Here is a 25,256-nt window from a genome sequence, read left to right as displayed (position 1 = left end):
GGGGGGATATGAAGGAGTGGGGGGTGATTTTAACACCTTATGGGGGCCCAGTACAAAAGGAAAATATAAAATGTTGTCATTATTGGGAACATTTGCCATGTCCCCATGAGGGAAGTTACAAGTGTGGGTTTGAGTATGCGCACTCACATTCTTGATCTTCCTTGCCATGTTACTTAACTATAAATGCATCCAACTTATGTTTTATCTTTGTGTATAGGTGGTGTATGAGGAGCTGCAGTGCCAGGAACTGGAGGTGCGCCCCCTGCAGGAGATCTCCTCACACATCCTGCAGCTGGACCAGGGGGACGACAGCCTGGAGGCCAAAGAGAAGGTGCACGTTATTGGCAACAAGCTCCGTCTTCTCCTCAGACAGGTGACTCAGGACCTGAGCACTCTGCAGGCTAGACTGGTAAGTGTGAGTCACACGCACAAGCTCCACACACACAGTCAATAGTCAATGTTTTTTCCCACAAAGGTGACATTTGGTTGACAAATACCCAAACACATAGCCTAACCAACAAACCCCAACTTACAAACACACACAAGTATGGTCGCAGTGTTGTGGTGTGGTTTTATTCTTCCTCTGTACTGCAGGACTCTGAGGGCAGCGATGGTTGGGGCCCCGCGGGACTGTCGGCCTTGTCGGACGAGGTACACGCAGCGTGCCGTTATGGGATGCCCCTCTCCATCCCCCTCATCCAGCTCACCCCGGGCACTGTTCATCTGTTCAGCACACTAATGCTTCTCTTGGTGGCTCTGAAATAAAACCTCCTTCTCCTCTCTTCCCTTTTTTAGGAAGCAAAGGCTGTTGAAAGGAGACCTGGCAGTGCTAAGTATGTAGTGACCGTGTGTGTGTGTGTGTGTGGGACAGAGACAGACTGAGTGAGTGAGTGATAAATAACCAATTGGAACGCGGTGTGTATGACAGACGGACTGAGCGAGTGATAAATAACCAATTAGAACGCGGTGTGTAGGACAGACAGACTGAGCGAGTGATAAATAACCAATTAGAACGTGGTGTGTAGGACAGGCGGACTGAGTGAGTGATAAATAACCAATTGGAACGCGGAGTTTTATGGCACAAGACTCCCTGCGCTCTCACACATGTAGGTCAGATAACGTGTGATAGAATGAAGCACTTTTATCCGGGACTCAAATCTGCTGACTCGTTGTGTTCTCGCACAGGTGTGGGGGAACTCTGTCCTAAACGTTTGGTCTGTCCTGTCTCTTCCTGTGTCTCCCCGCCAGGCGGAAGATGTCCCCCACCCGGCCCCTCCTGTACCGGGTGCTGCGGGCAGCATTGCCCATCCACGTCCTCCTCCTACTGGTGCTCGCGCTGGCCTGCCTGGTGCCACCATCCGAGGACGACTACAGCTGCGCCCTCTCCAACACCTTCGCCCGCTCCTTCTACCCCATGCTCCGCTACACCAATGGACCCCCTCCGACGTGAGGAACAAGAAATACCGCCACCACCGTGGTGCTGCCGAAATGAGCCCTTCGGTTAGTGCTGGAGATGGGAGGTACCAAGCATTCACGAAGGGGCAAATGAATGCTCTCATCATACTTCCTCCTAACGCACCTGGACTCTGAGGGGAAGTTTATTTATTTATTTATTTTGTGAAAATACTTTTTTTCTGCCACAAGCAGACATTACTGCCAGTGACGAGCCAGTTCTGACATCGGTGATTGCATAAGACTAAAGTGTAGCACTCAGCATTCGTCAATTTTAAGACACAAACAGGAAAACTTCATGAATGTGTACTTTTAACATTACCAAACTGTCAGACTCCTGGAACACATCACTGTTAATTTATTTTTGAAATAATGCCTACTGACGCACCTGGGCAGTCCATTTTTGTGCATATCAACTGAACACAGATCTGTCATCATGTTTGATCTAGAAATCCACACATGCTTTGTGCAAATATGAAGTGCTTTTGGATTGGTGTTTGTTTCACCTTTTTATTTGTAATGATTTCAGCTGCCAGTTCCGTGCTTGTGAAGCGCACACAACCGGTGACACAAGGCTAGAGCATGTGTAATGTCACCTCATTAGTTCACACCTCGGGCCTCTTTGTTCTATCTACAGTGTGGTGGCAATCTTTCACTGTGCGTATATAGTACGTCTGGTAAAGAGACGCAATTCAAATAATACAAAACTACTGATTTAGAGGACTAAATCTCAGTTATTAATTACATTTTCTGTGTTCAGGGAAAAAATATACTTCATGATTATTTTGTGTGCTTATTTATTTTTGGGGTGCTAGAACTATTAACTGAACACAGAGCTGTTGCGCTTTTAAGTTCTTGCTGGGTTTTCCTTTAGCTTGTCATGGTGTTAGCCTGTTGGGCTGCTGTTAACTGGGAATGCTTCAGCAGTGTCCACTCCCTCTGTTCCTGGCCAGGCCATCTACATGAACTTACTTAGATATACATATGCAGATATGCCAAAAAGATAAGGGGTGCAATGATCTCACAGCAGAAGCTGACTAGTGTCTTAGACTAATGATTTGCATAGGATCACTATGTGTAAAGTCAATCATGAGCTAATGTCAGGTCCTCCATCATGTACCAGCGTCAGCGGTTCAAACCAACTACTGAAACGTTCTGAACACAAATTTAAAAAAATATATTTTTTGATGTGTACCCATGCTAACTACATACCTGGTTATGGCATGATTCACTACCTATTATTAAAATTATATATTTATTTACACACAAAGCTTTGCCCCTTCCTGTCAAAGGTCATATGGTTTCAGCAAACCAAGCCAATGGGAGGGTATATAATGAGATTTTGTTTTGGGTTTTTTTTAGTATTTAGAGGATGATGTATAGATCAAAGCCATCTTCATTACAAATAAATTAAGATGTTTGTCAGTATGACACTGCAATTCTTGTTTTTGTTTTTTTTTATTATATTTTTTTTTTATTAAATTATTTTCAGCAGCCTTTCTTTTCTTGGGTTTAACAAGGGGATTGTTTACAACTGTCTTAAAGCACTGAACCCCAAACGGCACGGCAGTACGACCGGGCCTTCTCTCCAAAATATAACACCTTTGTTTTTCTTTCTTAAGGACCTCACCCTCACCTAGAGAGCATGAATCACAATGTATGGCCTTGTGGCCATGCACACTGCATTATGGATGTCAGAGCCTTCAAGTTTAGCCCTTCATTTAGGCCAACGTTTCTTTTGCTTGTATTTCAGCAGTACAGCGACAGAATGCACAAATGTAAGTCACGGAACACTTTACCCAGTATCAGGGCCTGCGTACACAAAAAGACTCTGCAAAATCACATGTACATCATGACCGCTGATATTTGTGATCCTAGCATCTGTTTTAGTGTCTTTTCCTGCAGACTGTTGGTCTGTCGAGCATAAAGCTTTCCCTGTTCAGTCAGACTGAGTTCTGAAAGTACTTCCGAGTCATCGTGCTGGAGCGAAACCATCACTGTGTATCTAGGTCTTAAATGACAACTGCAAAAACAGCCATGATTATAGTCTTACACAAAAAGTGTACAAAATGCAAAAAGCTATGAAAAGTATGCACTTTTTTCCAGAGAACACTTAGTTCATTGCATAAACTAATTTGGTGATACAATCAGTATTTACAGGTCAATGCTGGCACAAACAGTACTTCACATACTGTGGCATTAATCATTTCTGTTGCCTATCTTTTATCATTTTTAAAAAATGTCCCATTTTTGAGAGGGTTCTCTTTAATAAAAATGAGAAAGCTGCAAAAAGTTAATGTATTAACTCAACGTAAATGTCCATTTACCCTTTGAAGCGCCGGACCAGGGCCCTTGGGCAGACGTTTCCCCCAGGCAGGATAACTAGGCTCTGGGCAGGGGCATCAGGTAGCGTGTCAGCCAGAGAGGAAGGTCTCCTTCACGCCTACGCAGCCTGTTAACGTTTCAGTTTCTTTATGAAGCCCCATTAAGTGGCGACGCCCACAACTGTGGTGGTAGGGGGTGATTGGTAGTGTAGTCTTCGCCTGGCATTTGACTTCATCTATGTCCTTCGCTGTTGTGACTGCAAGATATACCATCATTTGAAGTAATCAAGTCTTGCTATGGCCTTTAGGGTAATGTTGGGGTGATTCCCAATTGAAGCGACAGGGGCAACTGACGAACAGGGTAATAAAACTGAACAACACAGTGCAAAGGTGATTGACAGCATGATGTTCTTCATGGTTAGCCTCATACAGGATGGACAAGGATGTCTCTAGATGTCCTTGACAGAGGATTTTGTTTGTTTTTTCTGTGTGTGTGTACATGAGTGGGTGTTTTTTGATGAAAACAGAAGTCACTCCTGGCTGTTCTGGAACCCATGGCACTCTTCTGCACCCTTGGAAAAGCACTCGGGGACTGGGTTCTGACTCTCTGGACTTGGGTTAGTGTCGTGGGGCGAGGCTGGAGCTGGGGGCCCAGGGTCAGGGTGGCCAGGGTAGGGGCACCTGGCATTGGACACATGACTGCTGTGCACCGTGTTGGCATCGAGCATCTCCAAGAGAAGATCGTACAACAGGACCACATTCTTCCTCTTCATATTGGAAAGGTGCTCCATGCCTTTGTTGCTAGAAACAAGAGGAGAGGCGGACTTATGGATAATGCAGTTTTTGTAGACGAGGGAGTATTGGTCTTTGATAATGGTCTTCTATTCTGAACGTGGAATCCAAAATTCTGGACTTTATCGTTACTGGTAATAATTGGTAGTAAATATACATTGAACATAGGTTTTCAAACCACAGCCCACAAGGGCCAGGGACTAGAAATTTTCCACTCTGCCTTTACACAGGAGCCAGGAGATGGAAATGTGGCTAATCTGTTACATTAACTGTTTAATTAATTTGATTTGAAGTGTGAGGAAAAAATGAGCTCCCATTGACTTCTACAGGTCATGATTACAGGGCACTATTTTTGCACCCAACGCCCCAAAACTCATTTAAACCACTCTGAACGCAGAACAAAACGTATTTAAGGTTTAATAGTCTCTTCCTTTAAGTCTTAGAGGCAGGATGCGAATATAAAAAGTCAGAAGACCACTGGAGCATGCCTAATTCTGTGTGCATGCATGTGTTCTGATGTCTATATGTGGGTGTGGTTATACACACACTTAGTGCAGTGGGAGTTTTTTTTTCTGTTATTTACTTATTTACTTTACTATTATAATTTATTTCCTCTTTTTGTTGTATTTATTTTAACCATGTAATATCTGCTTATTTATGCATTTTACACACTCTCCAGCCACTTTAATAAGTACACCATGCTAATACCGTGTAGGGCCACCTTTTGTCTTCAGAACTGCCTTAATTCTTCATAGCGTAGATTCAACAAGGTTCGGTCCTCAGAGATTTTGGTCCATATTGACATGATGGCATCACCCAGTTGCTGCAGATTTGTCAGCTGCACATCTATGATGTATCTAGCGTCCCACCACACTCCAAAGAGTGATCTATTAGACTGAGATCTGGTGACTGTGGAGGCCATTTGACTACAGTCACGTTCACAAAACCAGTTTGAGTTGATCTGAGCTTTGTGACATGCCGCAAATATCCATTAGAAGATGGATACACTGGTCAAAAGGGGATGGACATGGTCAGCAACTACTCAGGTAGGCCGTGGGGCCCAAAGGGGCCCAAAGTGGGCAAAGAAAATATCTCCCACACCATTACACCACCAGCAGCCTGAACCGCTGGTGCAAGGAATTATGGATCCATGCATTCGTGTTGTCTGCACCAAATTCTGTTCTTAGCTGACAGGAGCTGCTGTAGCCCATCTGCTTCTAGTTTGACATTATGCAGTCAGAGATGCTCTTCTTCATACCTCAGTTGTAATGGGTGGTTGAGTTTCTGTTGCCTTTCTATTAACTCAAACCAGTCTGGCCATTCTGGCATCAAAAAGACATTTTCTCCCAGAGACCTGCCACTTACTGGATATTTTCTCTTTTTTGGACCATTCTCTGTAAACCCTACAGATGGTTGTGCGTGAAAATCCCAGTAGATCAGCAGTTTCTGAAACACTCAAACCAGACCATCTAGCACCAAGTCGTGCCACGTTCAGTCACTAAAATCACTTTTCTTCCCATTCTGATGTTTGAACTTCAGCAGGTCGTCTTGACCTGTCTAAATGCCTAAATACATTGAGTTTCTGCTATGTGATTGGCTGATTAGTTATTTGCATTAATAAGCAGTTGAACAGGTGTACCTAATAAAGTGGCCAGTGCGTGTATGTGCATTTATATCTAAGGTATCTAATTTTGTGGCGTTCTTGTTAGTTCTGAGGCTCTTAGCCATGATTGGTTTCCTGATGTCCCCTGATGTTTTTCTTTTCATCTGCAAAATGTCATATTGATGGACAAAACACACACACGCACACACACACCATGGTTATACCTAATGTACAATGTGTGAAAGACCGACACACACACAGACATGCCACTGTAGTATCTAAAAGTCTATATATATGAAAGTACACGCACGCACGCACACACACACACACACACACACACACACACACACACAGGTACCTAAGATGTCGTATGTGTGAGAGCAGCATAAGCAGGTGGGCCAGTCGTGCGGACTGCTGCGACATGGACAGCCCCGTTCTGGAGATGGCCCACACCAGGGCGTCGGTCACAGCGTCCAGTAGGCGGAGCAACCGCGCCCTACTCTCCAGCTCCGCCTCTGTCTCCGGGGAAGTCATGTCTGTGGAAAACACACACACACACACAGTGGAGTGATGTGTCATCATGTCCATTAAAAGGGAAAAGAACACGAGCTGTATTTCTGTCAGTGTCTGAAGGGGAATCATAATAGGCTTGTTTTGAACTTCTAAAGGGCAGGTTTAGCAAGAGATTATTTTGAAAATGTCCACCATTTTACTGACAAACCTGAAGCAAATTTTAAACTTTTCTAGAACAGTGGAGTATATATGGTATGATAGTTTATCGTAAACTAAAATTTATCATAATTTTTAAAAGAATATATTAAAAAATGTAATAACTAATTTTAAATGAAAATAATTAAGGCATTAATTTGAATACATCTTTCGTCATAGTTCACATAGAGGTAAATGTAGTAAAGCTCCCAGAAACATAAGCTCGTCCACGCACCCACATACATGCACCAACACCAGATGCACACACACACACACACACACACATTTATATACATATTTTGCCAACACATACCACACCCCCAGACACACACACACATGTGCACACACTCACCCATGCACACACATATACACACGCACACTCACATACTGGAGTTGAGCAGGATGAGGGCTTTGAGACACACGTACTCCTCCTGCTGGAGCTTCAGCTCCCGGAACCTGGAGGAGCCTGCGAGTAGCATGTCAAAGATCTCCATGATCCCCTCCACACAGTTCCCCTCCTCCCTGAGCGAGCGAGAGAGAGAGAGAGAGAGAGAGAGAGAGAGAGAGAGGGGAGGGTGACATCTCTGTCAGCGTCGTCAGTCCGTGTTGAGCTGGCCTCCTCTGAGAGAATAACCCATCAAATGTGACCAGGATGCCACTGACATAGGTACGTGTCACACACGCTACCACGGTGGATCCAAGTGTATTAGGATGCAAGAGCAAATGGGAATTCACAACTTAAGGCCATTCCACGCTGTAATCAGGGAAAGTGACAATCTCTATTTGTTAGAAGTCTGTATCTCAGTGTCATTGAAAGGTCTCCAAAAACAAGAAGAAATAGACACACACACACACCAGTGCATTATATTATTGCGTTTACCACACACCCATATACTTATTGTGTAAGAGTGGCTGCACATAACCCTCTGTTATGGGAACACAGCGAGGTTAGCTAAGACGCTGCAGATAATCACTGTGGAAGCATGAAACTAGATTTCTTTTGCCACATGCACTTGTGCACAGGCAGACTGGACAAAAAGACAAACAACAGAATCGCATATACACAAACAACACAGCTGGTGCTTTGCAACGCAAAAAAACACACTCATAAAATCCACATATGTAAAATAAACTGCCATAATCAAAACCTTATCACCGGCATTAAATTAAATTTTGATTAACCACACAGATAACTGGCAGAACATTATGTACACACAAGCTCACACAAGATTAAAGATTATTTTCGAGGCCAATAAAACCACTAAATCTCAGCACAAGTCAAATCCCGGCAAGCCGTGTTAGGGGCCATGCTGCGGTACTGGTGCCAGGTCTTGTTCAGCACATGGGAGAGGTGGCGTGAGCCCTTACCTGTTGAGCTTAAGGTCTGGGGTGAAGATGAGTTTCCCGGGGTGATCGACGGAGCGCCACATGAGGCCCAGCATGAGAACCTCCAGCCAACAACACTCCAGCAGCTGTACCTGGTGGGACAGGCTCAGCTCCATGAAGCCTGCCGTTAAGACAACGGGAAAGCGCGTCAGTGCGCACGGGGACCCAAGCGCACGTATGCGTGTCTCTGCGACGGCGCAACAATGCTGCAGGTGTGCTTAGTCAGAACGTCAATGCCAAGGCCTGAAGGCCACACACACACACACGCACGCACACACACACATACAAACATGCTCACACACACGCGCACGCGCACCTTTGGAGTATTATTATTTTCGATAACGTGACAGACACGGCTCTGATGGCTGACCTTGGGTAAGCAGTGATCAAACGTGCACAATGACAGGAGGAGTAGACATCCTCTAAAACCTCCATCAGCACCTGCTCATTCCACTGCCAAATGTGTTACGATGGCCAACAGAAACTATTACTGGATCAATTTGCCTTCAGTCCAGTCAATTTCCACACACTTAACATGTCTTGACACAATCACAAAAGGCCTGTGGGAATAAATGATTTTCCCCAAGTCATAATCAGCCCTTTTCCAAAATCCATCAGGACTTAAAGTGCTCGGACATCAGACGACCAGAGTAAAACTGGATTCTCCGAGACAAGCTAAGGTGAGTGGGAGCAGGGCTGCCTGAATGTAGGACTTTGGCTGTCCCAGGCTCAGAGCAGAAGCTCTCCCGTCATAGATAACACTGAAACAAGTGCAGGGAGCCCTTACACAGCCCAGCCGAGTCCTCGCCCGTCATACCTGTACCTCTGCTTCTGTTCTCCTGGGTTTTTTTCTACTGACTACTTTTTACTTTTTAAATGTAATTTAAAGAGGACCCAGACACCACCCCAAAGCCCACACGTTTGAGTTTTTAACGCACGAGTAAGCTAGATAGACAGAGGTGTAAAGGTTTATGTGAAAAACCATCTAAAAAGGGGACCTGAAATTAATTTCATTAACATGCATAATTTGCTTTGTGCGTCTTTAAGGCTATATTCATTCATTAAGTTAATAAAGGACCCATGAAGGTGCAGTGGTGGAATTTTCAGATCTTTTACACACACATAAACACTTAATTAAAATAATTAATTAAGGACTCATAGGGACCCTTTAGGTGTCCTTAATTAAAATAATTCAGCAGAAGGACTGACACACATACCTGGGGTTAATTAAAATGAAATGAAAAAAATTTAAAAGGACAATTTGGGAAAAAGGACATAGAGGTTCAGGCTAGAAACACACACACACACACACACACGCACACAAACACACACACACAAACAAACATACGCACACAAACACACACACAGAGGCTGACCCGGTATCTTCTTGGCCCAGCTGATCATGAGTACAAGCTCCCTGTCGGCGAGGTTGGTGAGGGACATCATCATGCTGGCCTCGGTGTAGGGCTTCTTCATCTGCTGCCGCAGGTAGATCTGGGGGGGCTCGGCAGCCAGGAAGCAGCGTACCAGCTGCTCGGGAGACAGTGCCGCCAGCTGACCCTCTACCGAGACTGAAGCTGACCCTGAAGCTGACGGAGGGAGGGGGAGCGGGCCCTGCTGATGGCACTGGGGATGACCTCTGACCCCAACTGAGCTGTCTCTAATCTGGGGAGCGCGTCGGTGGCGGACACCCCGATAACCACACCGCTCTCGTCTTACGCCTACGATTTACAAAAAAAAAAAAAAGATAGCAAAAAATGTTTTTCAAATCTGCAGGACTTCCTTAAACTATACTAAGTGTGAGTAATATCTCAATATATTGTTATTATTATTGTTATATATATATATATATATATATATATATATATCATATATATCATGATGCACACCATGTATCATGGAAATGTTTTGAAGAATCATGATATTTTGTTTTTGCAATATCGCCCACCCCTTAGGCTGAAGTGCAATTTATCATTGACCCTGACCTAGGATTTGACAGAGGCATTAGATGTGGGTAAACCCAACCTGCCCTAAGGGTCCGGCCTAAGAGAGGCCTTACAGAGGGTCCCCCAGGGGCCCCCACAGTGACGCCCCCGGCCCTTCCTGTGTAACGCTCCCGGCCCTTCCATGCCAGGTGTCCCCCACGGGCACCTACCGCACTTCATCATGCCCACTTCGTAGCACTTGCGCAGACGACAGGCCTGGCAGCTCTTGCGGCGGTTTTTGTCAATCGTGCACTGGTTGGTGGCCGGGCAGATGTAGTCGTTGTGCCCTGAAAAATGGACAGCAGCGTCACACAGCCCCCTCCGCATGTTCACACGCAGGTTGCGCAGACACAAAGCTGGTGACACTTCATAACAACAGGATGCAGTACATAGTGTCCTAATTGTTAGCTAAGAGTTTGATAATTAATGTCAATAATTAATAAATGCTACAATTTATTTATTAGATGTTTAGTGCTCCCTGAATGCAGTATCATGCAGCAGTCTGCTATGGAAGCCATAACAGTGCTTGTTCTCAGTAACACATAAACCCAGCACTCTTCCGTTTGAATCATTGCCATTAACAATTTAAGACAATGTGTTGAAGCATTTTTATTACTGTTTTTAGATGAGCTCCACCCACTGACAATAAGGTTTGTGGTTTAATTATTAAAATTATCGAATTTATAGTATAAAGAAAAAGTATGTAAATGTATTATTATAAATAATCCAAAATTAATAACATAACGTATGAATAAAATATTAGCAAACTATTAGATAATATCTAAGTAAATTATCAATTAATTATGCCCTGTTGTTATAAAGTAGGTGTTTAAGGTGAGTGACTTTCTCTCCTAATTAAGGAGCGAGGTGGCACACAGCACAAGCAGGAAACCAGGATCTTAGAGCAGAACAAGGCACACTGACCTTGGCTCTGCTAGGGTTTCTGATTGTAGCTTGAGCGTGGGTGTAAGAATGCATGTGTGTGTGTGTGTGTGTGTGTGTGTGCACGTGCGCATGTGAGTATATGTGCGCACACGCATGTGCGCGCGTGTGTGTGTGTGGGTGGGAGTAACAGAGAGAAACAAATCCCCAAGAAAATCTGTTCAAGGAAAGAGAGATCCAAAATTCTAGGAAATGTAAACTTCTCCCTACTCAGCTGTGTACCCAGCTGCACAGATTTCTCCGTGCTACACAGGGGTTTCCATGGCTTTTTAGGAGTACTTCACTTGAAGCAGTGAATTTGATTACACTGAATGATTACCTGATTTCCCCTTGACATGGCTATTCTGAAGAAGGCAAGTTATTTTAATTGCCACAGCAGCAACTTTGGTAGGAACAGGACTGTCCAGATAATTATTGTAATTCTTTTATGGTTTTATAAGTATTTTCTAAGTGACGGAAAATGTAACACTCATGTATTTATATTTGATAGTTGTTTGGATCTCTTTGGACCATGGATACACACCTGAACCTTAGCTTATAAAACAAAATTGCATTTGAAATCATAATTGCCGTGCTGGTCAGAAAACTCGAAATTCAGTACCAGCACCACCTCATGCCCCGCCCCCCACCAGCCGGTCCTACGGCCCAAGGGCAGGGATTGGCTCCTTGCGCGGTCTGCAAACCCGAGTATGGCATGGTTTACCTTGAATGCTCCTCTTGAAGAAAGCCTTGCAGCCTTCGCAGGACCATACCCCGTAGTGGTAACCCGAGGCGTAATCGTGACACACTACGCAGAAATGGAGGTCGCTCTTGGAGCCTGCCACGCCCACTGAGGAAGAGGAGGTCGTACCATCGCCGCCGTCTTCAGCGTGCTTCCCAAACAGTGAGGAGCTGGAGGGACAATATAGAAAAAAAAAAACGAAGCGAGGGAGAGAAATGGGGAAAAGCGACAGAGAAAGAGAGGGTGAACATGGAAGAGAGGAAGCAGGAGATATTTGGCTTGCCTTTTATCATTACAGAAACAATTCCCTGGTAAGCAAAGTGCACTCACCTGTTCTGACTCATAGCATGCGCTTTAGACTCCGCCCAGGGTGGGTGCGCCCGTGGCTCACTATATACAAGCGGGGGCGGGCAATGCAGCGCAATAGTGGGCGTGGCTTGCGTGGTGTGGACGCTCCAAAAGAGGGAGGGGCTGAGTGGAGGTCCCATCACGGGGCCCTCAGACACACGGGGCGTGGGTGCACCGTAGAAGGCCAGGGCCCTGGAACCGAACTCGCTGCCCGGCAGGTGGCCGTACTCCTGGTTCCCGTCTGCGTAAGGAGAAGGGATGCACACGGCATCCCTTTCCATGCCCAGAGAGGGTGGGTAGACAACCGGTAAGAGAGCGGGGGGCTCCTCCCGCTCTGCACCACTCGCTAGCTGCAGGACAGGGGACGCCGACGCAGGATCAGGCTCAGGAGAGGAGCTCATCTTGGGGGGAGAGAAGTCAGGTGAGGTCCCGGCTTACAAGGCTACTGCCATCACAGGTCTCATGCACACAAATCCTTAATGACAAAACAGAGACAAAATAAGAGGGAATCAGTAAGAGCTACAAAAGGCTTCATATAAATGCCAGAAGTTTAAGGGTTTGTTTTGTATTTCTCACATAAACACTGTTTCTTATTCACACTGCACGCTTGATATGCTGTCAGCACTGAAAATATCACACATGTGGACATATCTTGCACCTTGGAGCCAGGAGAAATAATACGTCACCTCACTGTGTACTGCACATTGTATACATTAAACATCGAAAAGCTGGACGTACGAAGTACAAAACCAAGTTATTATTTTAGGCTACCTTCAGGTCTTTCTGTAGAAGACCTTCGAAAGTAGGAGTGACACGCACGCGTCATCCTCTCAGGAGACAGTTACGCTGTTCTTTAAGGCCTAAATCCTTTGGTCAAACCTGGGTCATCTTAACTTTTAAACTAGACAGGATAACTCGCTAAGATGACATTTCACCAGTGGTATGTTGACAGGACCAACTCAATGTAGCTTGCAGGTGGTGAGCTTCTAGGGTCAGATCTAAGCTCAGTCATCCTTGTTTTTCGGAACGGATGTCATTTATCTTAATCTTGACTAATATGGATTGTTGGTACAATAAAAAAAAAAATCAGTTACAACTAGTGCTGCAAAATATGGACAAAATATTACATTGCTAAATGGGGTAATGGGCGATATTCCTTGCAATATGAAAACATGCTGACGTTTATGTGCTGTAAGTAAAGCTCTCCCGCCGCGTTCTTCCGACCAGAACTGTTGACATTTGCTGGATTGTGTAGGTGCTTTAGTTTCTCCGAACACCCACCAAGGAATTTATTCATTTCTGGGCTCTCCATTCTCAAAATTTTGAAATCCTCTACAATATCCTCTACAACCAGTGGTATAATAACAATTATTAGGCTAATTACTGACATATTGTGGCTCCATTACTTTAATTTTGTTTTAGTCCATTAAATACATATTACATCTAACGGAAATGTCCATTTTAGACTATTTGTTTTCAAAAGTAATCACAAAAGGGGATTTATTTGGCCAAAGGTCTCGGGTTCCCGTGTGCTTTGCATTATCTTGTCAACAGAAAGAAATGTGCAGACAGACTATTCTCTCCAGAGCCAGAGTCAACACAACCATGGAGCCAACGTCAGAAAGAGCTGTCTGAACCTGACACACCGCCGTCCAGCCAGCCAGGAGAACAAGGATTCAAAACCCGAGAAGAATCAGACACAAGGATCAGACAAGACCTGTCAGAATGCATTCAGGAACAGTTCCCAATGGGGTATAAAAAAACTGTTTTTTGTGAGGTTTGCCCTTTTGGAGGTCAGCCCAAAAGGTCAGTCATTTAGAGGACATCTAAGGTGAAGGTCACTGGGCCAAAAAAATGGAAGATTGAGGTGGTGGAGAAAAGGCAAACCAGATTCAAGTAAGGAGAACGATACAGGGTCACGCTAAGGGTCTGTGTGTGTCTGTGTATGTGTGAGTGAGTGCAGGTGCGTGTAACCCTAACTCTAACCCTAACCCTAAAGTGTGCGTTTGCACGCACGCGTGTCCCGTGCGTGTATGTGTGGGTGCACGTACGCACCTATGTCCTTCATAGGTTCACATAAAACCAACATGACTTTAGCTGCATTGTTTATCTTTGTCCGATTTATTTGCCATTTTTGTTTGCGATGGCGCAGTGCAGGGAAAGATGCCGCACACACACACACACACACACACACACACACACACACACACACACACACACACAAACAAATACACTCAACCATAGCTCACCAAGCTACAGACTCCACTCGTCTGCCACAACATCACACACTTTCTTTTCTCCCACCCATTTTTGGGGAGTCGCCAGTAACGACGAGGTTGCAAAGTCCCCCAAACACCCAGCTCTTGCGTCCCCAAATGTCCCGCGAAAGCAGCCCAAGCCGTCCGGACAGCCGAATAGGACGGCACGAGGGCGAAGGAGATGAGAGATTCAGCGGAGGACAAACAGATGGCACCGTGATCAGTCCCAGGCCTTCACTGGCCCTCACGAAGAATGTGGTTAAGCAGATGAGAAGGCTAAATACGGCTAAAATGTGCTGTACAGATGTACTCGAGAAGCAGCAGACCACTTCTTAAAGCATTTTAACAAGTAAAAAAACAAATGAGCAAGCATATAATACCTACATTTAAACGAAGCCCCTCACAAGCAAAACTGCACTCAGAGGAAAAGTTTCATGTCTTCAGCCTTAATCGTCTTCAGGAAGTGAGACAGTAGAATGCAATTAAAAATAGCTGAAGCTTTAAGAGAACAGTTGTGGACAGCACTTGGCACAGGAAAGACAAATGTGCTCAATGATCAGCCATATTATACAATACTTCGAAATCTCAAATTTTGATTGTGGTTATATTGTCCTGAGACTACATCTGTGATTTTTATGCGATATTCCACAATTGTTTGAAAGACTTTGGCAAACATATAAGAAATTCACATTTTTAATCATGGAGAGATGAACTTGACACTACAGCGTCACATGTGATATGTGATATCTGAGGAACAAAGGTCAAACAGCTTGGAGAATTATTCTGTATTGCTCAGTGAGATGAAAACTTTAAACTAGTATCGAGGCCTGCTCAGGTTTGTTCAGGGCAATGATACCAATCATTAACAGCTGTATCCAAGAATGAGTGAGAGAATAAAGAAAGCTCAAAACCAAGAAAGACAGCAACACCGATAATGATGTGGACAAAGTGTTGGATCTCAATAGAAATGGGGGACTGGCCAACTTCAAGACCAGAGGCAAGAGTGGCACGACTCACGGTTGTTTAAGACAACGACAACGTTGATGACAGTCCCTTTAGCAGTTCCTAAGGAGAGCTTTAAAATGTGGGGTTTGCCTGACTATCAATAGCTGATTACTAGATAGTGTTTCATGTAGATCTTAGGTCACTGAGAGATGAAAACCAGTCCACTTTGAAACATAGTTGCACTTTCATCTTCTATATATATTCTATATATTATTTAATTTCATTTTAATCTTGACAATCGCTGCAAAAAAATGTCCACAAAGAATTAATCATCTTGAACACAACACAGGAAAAGAGCCATCAAACTTTTGAGGGTTTGAACTTTTAATCTAAATATTTTTTGTCTTGAAATAATCATGTGAGAAAAATATTTGGTGGAAATATAGTTTTCAAGGAAAATCAAAAAATACATGGCAGTGGGTGGGGGGGGGGGTCCTTCCAAAACCGTTCTGAAGACCGCAGCGGGTTCAACGTAAACTGAGAAGCGCACGTTGCTCTACTTCAGCGTGCATGATGACTGCCGTGAACGAAAGTCCCCCTCCCGCCTGCATACTCGCTTCACAACAGGGTGTACCTGGACAGAACCGCTCAAGGGGGTTCGCTGGCTTAAACAGCTGGGGAATCGCATGCTTGGCCCACCCACTGCAAGCGCTAGCAGCCCCTGCAGGCCACGCGGCAACATGCTACGCACAAGAAGAAGAGGGGGATGGAGAGGGAAAGAGAGAAAGAGAGAGAAGGTGAGCTGAAATGTTGACAGTGAGGAACCCGGCACACGTCAACATCAGGTCTGTCTGCTCAACTGCCCCAACTACCACTATTACTGTGCGCTGTTAAGGCTGCCTGAGAAAATCACAGAAGCTTTCCAAGACTATCAGCCTCAGAAGTTGTGGGCACCAGAGCAACTTTTCTGGCTACTGCTTAGCAGTGATTCACCAGCGAACAAGCACATGAGAGCACACAACATCCAGCACTTTGGTGGACCTCCCCTAGCAACACATGGTTCCACATACCATGGCTAAAACAGATTTGTATTTTCATTGTTTCATTGAAATTCAGTTCAGTTACATTTCAGGGATCATCTTTTGGATATAGTCCATGACTGTAAGGTGGATCTAATGAATAAATGAGTACACATTTACATAGGGCATTCCTGTGTCTCCAGAGCAATGGATGTACAGAAGTGGCCCCATCAAAGAGAAGCTAAAACAATACTGAAAATGTGTGATAGCAGGTCTGCTGCTAAAGAGTTATGACCTATGATTGGTGTGTCATCAGTCTTTGGTCAAATGCTGCATTCTGTCTTTGTGTGTGTGTGTGTGTGTGTGTGTGTGTGTGTGTGTGTGTGTGTGTGTGTGTGTGTGTGTGTGTGTGTATGTGTGTGTGTGATCTGGCAAATGGAGTGGAGGTAAAGGTGAAGGGGCATGCTGCCAATTCTGTTAATGAGACAGTATCAGAGACACAGTGTTCCCTTAGAGTGGTGAACACACACACACACACACACACACACACACAAACACAATCACACACACACAAACACATGCACGCATGCGCGCACACACACACGCACGCACTCACACACACACACACACACACACACACACACACACACACACACACACACACACACAGCATTTGACCAAAGCCTGACAGCACACCAAACATATGTATACATAGGTTAATAGTTGTATTTGCTATGTCTACGGCATAACTCTATCACCAATATTGAACCAATACCAGAGCATTTGATTTCCACAACCATATCCAGATAAATCCAACTTACCAGATGAATTATATTTTTCATTCTTAAATTTAACCCCTTTCAGTGCATTGTTTTGTATTTCTCTCCTCCCTCCCTTTGGCTCCTTTGGCAGAAATGCACTTAAAGTTCCAAGGTTTAGCTGTTGAGCTCTGTGCGTGTCATCTAAAGGCCTTTCTCTAATAACACCCACCCGTGTTGAGGTAAGAGAGTTTTAACAACACCCAGTGCTACTGCACACAAGGGCAAGCCCGCTCTGGCCAGTGCCCCCAGACAAGCCCCGTGCTCAGTCCTCAGCCTGCTCTGTGGATGACCACAGCCTCTCTTCTTTAGAAAGGCTCTCCTTCTTAGACCCCCACGGTATCTGCCCTGATGGACAGCCGTTCTCACACACGGACGGTCTGGCCTTTTGGTTGTTAAAAGCATGCTGTTTTGCGAATAAAAGCTTTTAACGCTGCATGGGTGTCACCTACTAGGATCCAGTGCTGAGTGGCTATGAGCCAGACACACATACCAGGGAGGGAACAAAAGGCCAAGGACAAGATGAAGCACACACACACACACACACACAGCTCCTCCTTAAAGTTGCTTCTCATCCTAATAAGGCCCCCTTAATTTTCAAAACCACTTCTTCATGTTAAAATTACTAAGATACCCCATCTCAGAGATATAATTAGAATATACTATACTACACATAGTGTATGTACTTTGACAGCACTCGTACACAAACGCACACACACACGCATGGTTCCCACACAGAACATGCACATAAAAACGAACATGCGTGCTCTCATGAACACACAGATATTAACACACACACACACACACACACACACAAGCCCTGCCTTTTTCACATTCATTCTTAACACAAACCCCTTATTGAGCTCCTCTTGACCGAGATAAGCTTAGTACCTCAGACAGCCTCGGTCTCTGTGCAGGGTAGCAGGGGCCGGGAGAATAGCTGGCCTTGCAAGCTGATGAAGTGTGAGGGAAGATGGGCAGGACCCTGCCACAGATCAGCCATGGTGGGGGGGAAAAAAGACGCGAAAGGGACTGCGAGAGGAAAGACTTTTAGAGAGTGAGAGACCAGACAGAGGTCAAAATACAGACAGGCAGAGACAGACAGAGATAGAGTCAGTAAAAATGATAACAGCAGAGAAATGGGTAGTAATGGAGAGATGGACTCAGAGAGAGAGAGAGAGAGAGAGAGAGAGAGAGAGAGAGAGAGAGAGATTGATAATTGGGAAGAGAGTTCCGGTCAATTTGTCTGTCATCTGCTGGGAAGTTCACACACCAAAAGTAAGAGCAGACTATCATATGACAGTCATATATCATATGTTTATAGGTGTGCAAAAATGAGTGAGTGCACTTACACTACTGTGACTGCAATTACACTAACCACCTCTGCCACACACACACACACACACACACACACACACACACACACACACACACACACACACACACACACACACACACACACACACACACACACACACACACACACAACCTGTTACTGTCCGCGCCCCATGTCCTGCTTTAAGAATGCACCAAATTTTTCAGCAACTGCTTGTTTGGGTAACATAGTGTGCTTTTCCGGATAATGCATTGCACCGAAAAGATCTTATGAAAAGCTGGCCTTGGTTACTTGGGCGTTTGCAAAATATATCTGTCTAAAATGAATGTTAGAGAGAACAGATGGAGAACATTGAATGAGTGGTCAGATAATTGAATACACAAATCTTACAGCGACGTATCTGTTCTTAGAACCGAGATAAAAACTCAAAATTAGCCAACAGTATATATACGCAAATGAACCGGCTGAAACGCCCAGATTCCTGACGAGGTACAGTAAACGTGTTGCCTAAAGCCTCAAAACGCTCAAAATTAACGATAAAACAGAAAAAGACAACGATTATTCTAACTGCACGAGCGACGTGCCCAAGCTCCCGCGTGCCTCCGGGTCATTTGCAAACATGTCCACTGTCGCGTGGCTTACTGACCATTCCACTGGGACGAACCCATTCGCTTTTTCGGTGTGCTACGAAGTGGTTAAGACATGTCCGAACAATTAAAAGTCGAGGACACCGTGCGTCGTTTTCTCGCCGCTTCCCATTTCTCGCAGTCAAACTCTGCTGAAGCGGATACCCTGATGGCTCCGCCAGTCTAAGTTCTTTTACTTCACGTCTGTCTGCAGTGTTCGCCACGACTCGTTTAACGACCAGTTGCGTCGATGACGTGAGAGCAATTAGAAAAGTCTCGCCTGAAGAAGGAAGGTCACTGAAACGATATTTAAACGATTTAGTCGTTCGCTTTACACCCGGCTAACGGTATGCGGCGTTTCTCAGACATGAAACGCCTTCTGCGGCACGGACGAGTTTGCTTCAATTTCATGTTTGCTCTGAGAAGCATGGTTAACATTTTTTATTATTATTATTTACACCGCCTGTGTTTGACTGCCTAAGTTGTCTTAACACTTTTAAGTCATTACTACCCTCACAACAACAGCAACAAATATCACCAATAGTAAGAATGGTAATAGGAGTAGCATAGTAGTAGCCTATAACTGCAGGCAGTACATTACTACGATCTTTAGGCCTGTTCACAGGTGAGCGGGGACGAACTTATATCTGAGTGGTTTGCATGTTAGGTCGCTAGTTTATTTATTTTCGTATGACCTTTTGATCTTGTGCAGCGCAGGAGTGATTAAAAATGAATTACACTTTGAATTTGGCCAGCAACAGCTGTTAAAAGTTTTTGCTTCCAATATTAACGTGTGAGAATGAATCTAAACGTTTCATCTCCAATGGGAGAGGACAATTCAGTAGGCTGTATATAACTCAACCACTCCACTCTTTAATTTTATTTACGGAGCAATCATATCGTCTTCTAACTTTTTAATAGTTTATATATATATATATATATATATATATATATATATATATATATATATATATATACATACATACATACATACATACATACATACATACATACATACATACACAGATACATACACACACACACACACATTTTTAAATGCGTTTTCATGATCGTCGTCCAAAAACAAATTCAAACTTACCCGTGAAAGGAAACAGGTGTCAACCACAACAGCAGACGTCCCGCGGCCGCGCACTTCAATGCCTTCCGCTTCAATCAGTCGTGCTTACGGCGCGCGGAAAGAGAAAGCGCGTGGGAGGGTACCAAGCGCGAGGAGCCCATCGCGCAGGAGGGCGGGTGCAACGTGACGGTGGAAAGAGGGCGCGCGGTGGCCGTCCGGTGGCGTGCTCGGAACACAGTTCGGCTGTCACTTGCACGGACCGTCTGACACCGCGCTGCTCGTTACCATGACTACGCGACCCTGCGACCAGACCTTTAGGACTGAAGCGAGGCTAGATCCAGGCTCGTGCCTGTGCCCCTCTGGAGGGCAAAAGGTTGCTGTCACGTGCCGTAAAGTAGGCAACTGTTTTATGAACAAGACTTCATTGGACAGGAAAAATGGTTGCGCTGGAAAGCAATTCGGGATGACTGGGACTGGGAATGTTTTAGCCGTGTGTGGTGTAGATTCTGAGTCCCAGACAGTCCAAGTAGCCTGGGTCCCCAGAGCAACTCCTAAACTGCCTGTCAGGCTCAGGTCCTTAATACGTGTGACCAATAATTATACAACAGGTTAAGCTTTTGCAATTTTTCACTGGAATGTGTTTATTTCCCCCCCGAAAAAGGACAATTCTCCTCCGCTCGAACGCAGCACTAATCTGTGTGTCCACGAATCACCGAGGTAGCAAGACACCTAAAAGTAAACCGTGTGGGGAGAGTCAAAGAACAGTGCACTTCATGTACGGGTCATAGCACTGCTGTACCATCAGATGGCAGTGTGCAGCTTGGCTAAAGTGAACTCGTGCAGGAGCAGTGTTACTCCCTCAGCGGCGCAGTTTATCCTAGCGCTCTTCTTACCCACCTGAAACCCAAGATAAATGTATGACCTAAAATCCAGTTTAGTGCATAAATATTATAGACTATAGAATATTATAGATATAGCAATAGTTTATGCAAGATTTATTATAACTACAGTATTAACGCAATGCTATGTAATAATTATATAATATATTCTTCTACAAGGTGGTAGGTAATATAAACGTGAGGTATTATAGTGAGAGGGTCAGATACTGTGTAGGCTGATCAAAGAGGAGGTCTACTGAATCAGCCCCTAGAGGTTCCACTTTCCCTGTACACAGCCCTCCTGAACAGGGCTTGTCTCTGCTGAGGCACCCAGGATTATGGGGCTTGTAGTTTTCTTCCTTAAAGGCTTCTACAATGGAAAGAGCTCACCTCACACGACACTCCTTAACTCCTCGTGCTGAAAAACAGACCTTGGCTTGGCCTTTCCAGCCACTTAGTCACCTGCCTTAAGAGCACTGTAACCAGCTTCAACAGCAATTTTCCCATTTCAACCCAACTAAAAGCCAGGGAAAAGGGGAGCATTTTAAACATTCACTAAAAGGGCATACGAGCCCAAATTAAAACTTTGGGTAAGCGTGTGCATTTTTGGACAAGCTGTTTTTAATGACTGCATTAAGATGCCACTTAGCTGTTAAAAAAACCTTCCTGTCCTATGACAGACATTTTTCAAAATGGCAAAAAAAAAAAAAAAAGAAAAAAAAAAAAGATTGCACACGTCCACATCATCACTACCGCGACAGGTCATAAGTAAGGAGTGAGCTTTATAAAAATAAAAAAAAAGAAGAAGAAGAAACATTTTTTAAACTGTTTGCAGCATCACTTATAATATTAGTCTGAATATATTTTCAGATATCTGCTGATAGCAACAAGGAGGAAGAGTCTGCTACCAGGACAGCGAAGGGCAGGAACTCAACTGGAGCGGGTTGAGTGGGCCAAATGTAAACCCTCACCACACACTTTATTAGAAATACCTCCCTTGTACATACACGTAATGCACACATTATTAATTACAGCTTCCCCAAGGGTGCATTTTATAAGTGTACAATTAGGGACTGTAGCTTCAATTTGTAAGCCGTCATTTCCCACTCTGTTTCTAACCCTATAGGACAAGTGGACATTAATTTGGTGGCAAACTATTCCTTACACAACATTATTAACATGGTGGTGGGCTGGTTGTGGATGTCCTGTTGTAGGTTCCTGCTGGGTGGAGAATGGACAGCCATCCAAAGACATCCAACCAGCAGTAGTCCTGTTGGCAGAAAGCACGTATAGACTATACACTTTTATAGTACTCCAACAAGTAACTGTTTCTAATAATGTATGAGGTGAGTACCAATTCAGCTTTAAATATTCAGTAATGTGTGCCAGCACATAACCTCACAATCCACGTGCAAGACCACTTAAGCACCTTATCCAAAACAGTTCCACAGAATCCTTAAATGGGTCTTTTCAGACCTGTTCAGGTAATGATGGCTTTAGTAATTCTGTGTGTGTGCACTAAGAATGTTTTTTTTCTTTTCTATCATTAATTGTGACTATTTGATTTACATTAACAGTAATGCATCAGAATAACTGTTTTGCTGCCTATAACAATAGCAAATCAAGGTAGGCATTCATCTACATTGAATCAGGTGAAAAGCATGTAGATTTGACACACTGCAAAGAATATCCAAAACATTTGCCTTCCAAATATCTGTGTCTGATTGCAGCTAGTTAGTAGGTAAGATTTAATCTTTGTAGCAGAGGTAACTAACCAGTTTTTGTACAAGTCTCTAACCAGCTAGTCTTTGTAGTGGTAAGCACTAACTAATGTTAATGTATCCCTTTGTTAGCCAAAGCTTCCAGGCTTTGGGAACATACCCTGCTCTTATATAACAATGAAGAGTTAGTGTGTGTGATACCCTGTATATGTAGAGCTTGCTGTGTGGCACAGAGTGTAAACTCCCTCGGGGTAGACTTCGACTAGGAAATTCCAGGGCACTTTAGTTTGTGCTTTCTCTGTTTGTCTCTTTGTCTTCATCTGTGGGGGCCAACCACTTAAGCTCTGTATTTTGGTTACTCACTTATTATGAGAGGAGGTCTTCTTATTGTTTAATTTGTCTCTCTATGAGAGAGCAGTCAGTGTGGTGAGGAGAGAGGTAAACTTGGTTTGAGAAGACAGAATTTAACACTTTTTCTCCATCATCTAAATGACACCACAGAGAGGTCAGCAGGTACCATTTAACTCCATATAAATTAACTCAGCAGCAGAAAGAGGCAGAATTATGAGTGTGCTGGGTGAGCGGAGTCTTGCTCATGATAAACCAAGCAGAATCGGTGGGGGCAGACATATTTCTGATCTGGGATCAGTCTCCTCCATCCCTCTCTCCTCTGACAATAACACAAAGGATGTTCATTCATTCCACATTCTTTTTAGCTCTCTCTATCAGAAAACCCCCAGTGTAAGAAAACCCCCAAATTCCTTTGTTGCAGGAATTCCAATTCATTATTTTTGCACCAGAGTGCTGTTCTTTAGATTTTATCCCCTCCAACAGAGTGTGTTTAGTGGCATATCCCAGCAACTCTCTTCAGTGGGTTTCCCACAGTTGTTTGCATTATAAAGAGAGTAAAAGGGACCAAAGGTGTTTTAGAGTTTCAATTAGTCTTCTTTCTCTCTTTCTCCCTCTCACACCCCATGATCTCTCCCTGTCTCTGATCTGTTACTATATGTTAATACTGCATATATGTTAATATATATGAACATATTTTAATACACAATTATGTTAATATACTTTATATTACTATTTTCATATGTTTCATATTTTAATGAATATTATTATAACATATAATTTATAACAACAATGTGAAACTACTGTGTGTCTACCATTCTGCATTTGTCTTCCTCGTACGATCAGCGCTCCACCACGTGTCCACGGTCAGAAGTGGCCGATAAAGGCAGCGCTCGGCTGTGAGCCATCTCTTCTCCCCGAGGGTCTGAGGCAGAAAGCGAGCTCTCTGCTCCGTCTCTCAACATCCAAGGCCCCTCCTCTTCTGTGTCTGCTGCAAGGTGAACACTGGGACCACAGGGAGCAATGAGACCGAGTGGAGCTCATGAGACCGAGCAATGAGACCGAGTGGAATTCAGCCTGTCCACGTCCATTACAGTCCACAACAGGCTTCAGCAAGCTTGCTTTGCCTTTCAGACAGGAACAGGTTTTCTATGCAGTGAGCTCTTCTGAGAAATATCTGTATCACAGACAAGAGAGGACAAAATGAATCAAGGTAGAAGTAAACTGATTCTAGTTCAGCTTTGGGAGAGGAAAGGACAGGAGAGGAAAGAGGCCACTCTTTATAAAAATGTCACACACAGTAAAACACTGAAACACAACACCAGCAATCTGGTCCTAAACCAGTGACATCATTAAACTAAGACTGTGTACTAATGGTGTTTTTACAGTGCTGTCATTTATCTGGGCTCTCATATACAACATTTGTTTAAAAGAATCTCTGAGTTACACAGCAGGGTTTTTTTTTAAATTTATTATTAATTTGAAAGTATACCTGGAATATAGATGAGTGGATTAAAACTAGTGATTATGGCTGAGTGAAACTATTCAATCTTTTAAAATTCCTCTGTCTGTATATAGTAACTGTCTGTAATTGCATTTCATGACAGATGTTCAGGAGTGCTCTCAGTAAGGAAATAAGAATCCTTTATAAAATAAATTATTATTTTGCCTTTTGATGGACCTCTGTCAGACTAACAGCTGTGGGTATTATATGACTATGTAAAGATCTTTGTAAATGTAAAATAACTTTTTTATTTTTTAAATAATGATGTTGTTAATAACTCTGGGGGAAACAGTATGTTTTACAAGAGCACACACATAAACACACACGCGCGCACCCCCCCCCCCCCCCCCACACACACACACACACAAACACACACGCATACAATTCCAGAAAATTGCTTGTAATGCAATGTCCAAATTGGCTCTTATTCTCAGAGCAACAGCAGATGAATAATTTTTTAACCA

The 25,256-nt window shown here is 44.0% G+C and overlaps 2 protein-coding genes across 2 annotated transcripts in view; one reads left to right on the top strand and one right to left on the bottom strand.

The window, feature by feature from the left end:
• Positions 1 to 2,891, top strand: part of syne2b (spectrin repeat containing, nuclear envelope 2b) — a 100,906-nt gene extending 98,015 nt beyond the window's left edge. The window contains 4 exon segments of the mRNA XM_035531629.1: positions 218 to 409; positions 595 to 651; positions 796 to 833; positions 1,249 to 2,891. Coding sequence (XP_035387522.1) covers positions 218 to 409; positions 595 to 651; positions 796 to 833; positions 1,249 to 1,450 — 489 coding nt within the window. The 3' untranslated portion in view covers positions 1,451 to 2,891.
• Positions 2,892 to 2,975: 84 nt separating this feature from the next.
• esr2b (estrogen receptor 2b) lies at positions 2,976 to 20,448 on the bottom strand. Its single transcript, XM_027007064.2, has 9 exons — positions 20,363 to 20,448; positions 12,244 to 12,736; positions 11,896 to 12,083; positions 10,421 to 10,537; positions 9,642 to 9,986; positions 8,248 to 8,386; positions 7,268 to 7,401; positions 6,530 to 6,707; positions 2,976 to 4,577 (listed from the first exon to the last, which is right to left on the bottom strand). The coding sequence occupies exons 2-9, from the start codon at positions 12,660 to 12,662 to the stop codon at positions 4,307 to 4,309; spliced, it is 1,791 nt and encodes a 596-aa protein (XP_026862865.2). The 5' UTR covers positions 12,663 to 12,736; positions 20,363 to 20,448; the 3' UTR covers positions 2,976 to 4,306.
• Between the last annotated feature and the right edge of the window lie 4,808 nt (positions 20,449 to 25,256).

This window comes from Electrophorus electricus, chromosome 11 (genome assembly GCF_013358815.1).
Source record: "Electrophorus electricus isolate fEleEle1 chromosome 11, fEleEle1.pri, whole genome shotgun sequence".
NCBI classification, from domain to species: Eukaryota; Metazoa; Chordata; class Actinopteri; order Gymnotiformes; family Gymnotidae; genus Electrophorus; species Electrophorus electricus.
This window is presented reverse-complemented; position numbering and strand designations above follow the sequence as displayed.

Bases quoted from the DNA above. Each gene is read 5' to 3' on its own strand.
- esr2b (XM_027007064.2), bottom strand. From the start codon at position 12,662: ATGAGCTCCTCTCCTGAGCCTGATCCTGCGTCGGCGTCCCCTGTCCTG. The intron at 7,402-8,247 runs GTAAGGGCTCAC...TCGCTCGCTCAG, and splicing joins CCAGACCTTAAGCTCAACAG to GGAGGAGGGGAACTGTGTGG. The intron at 6,708-7,267 runs GTATGTGAGTGT...TGTTTTCCACAG, and splicing joins CCTCATCCTGCTCAACTCCA to ACATGACTTCCCCGGAGACA.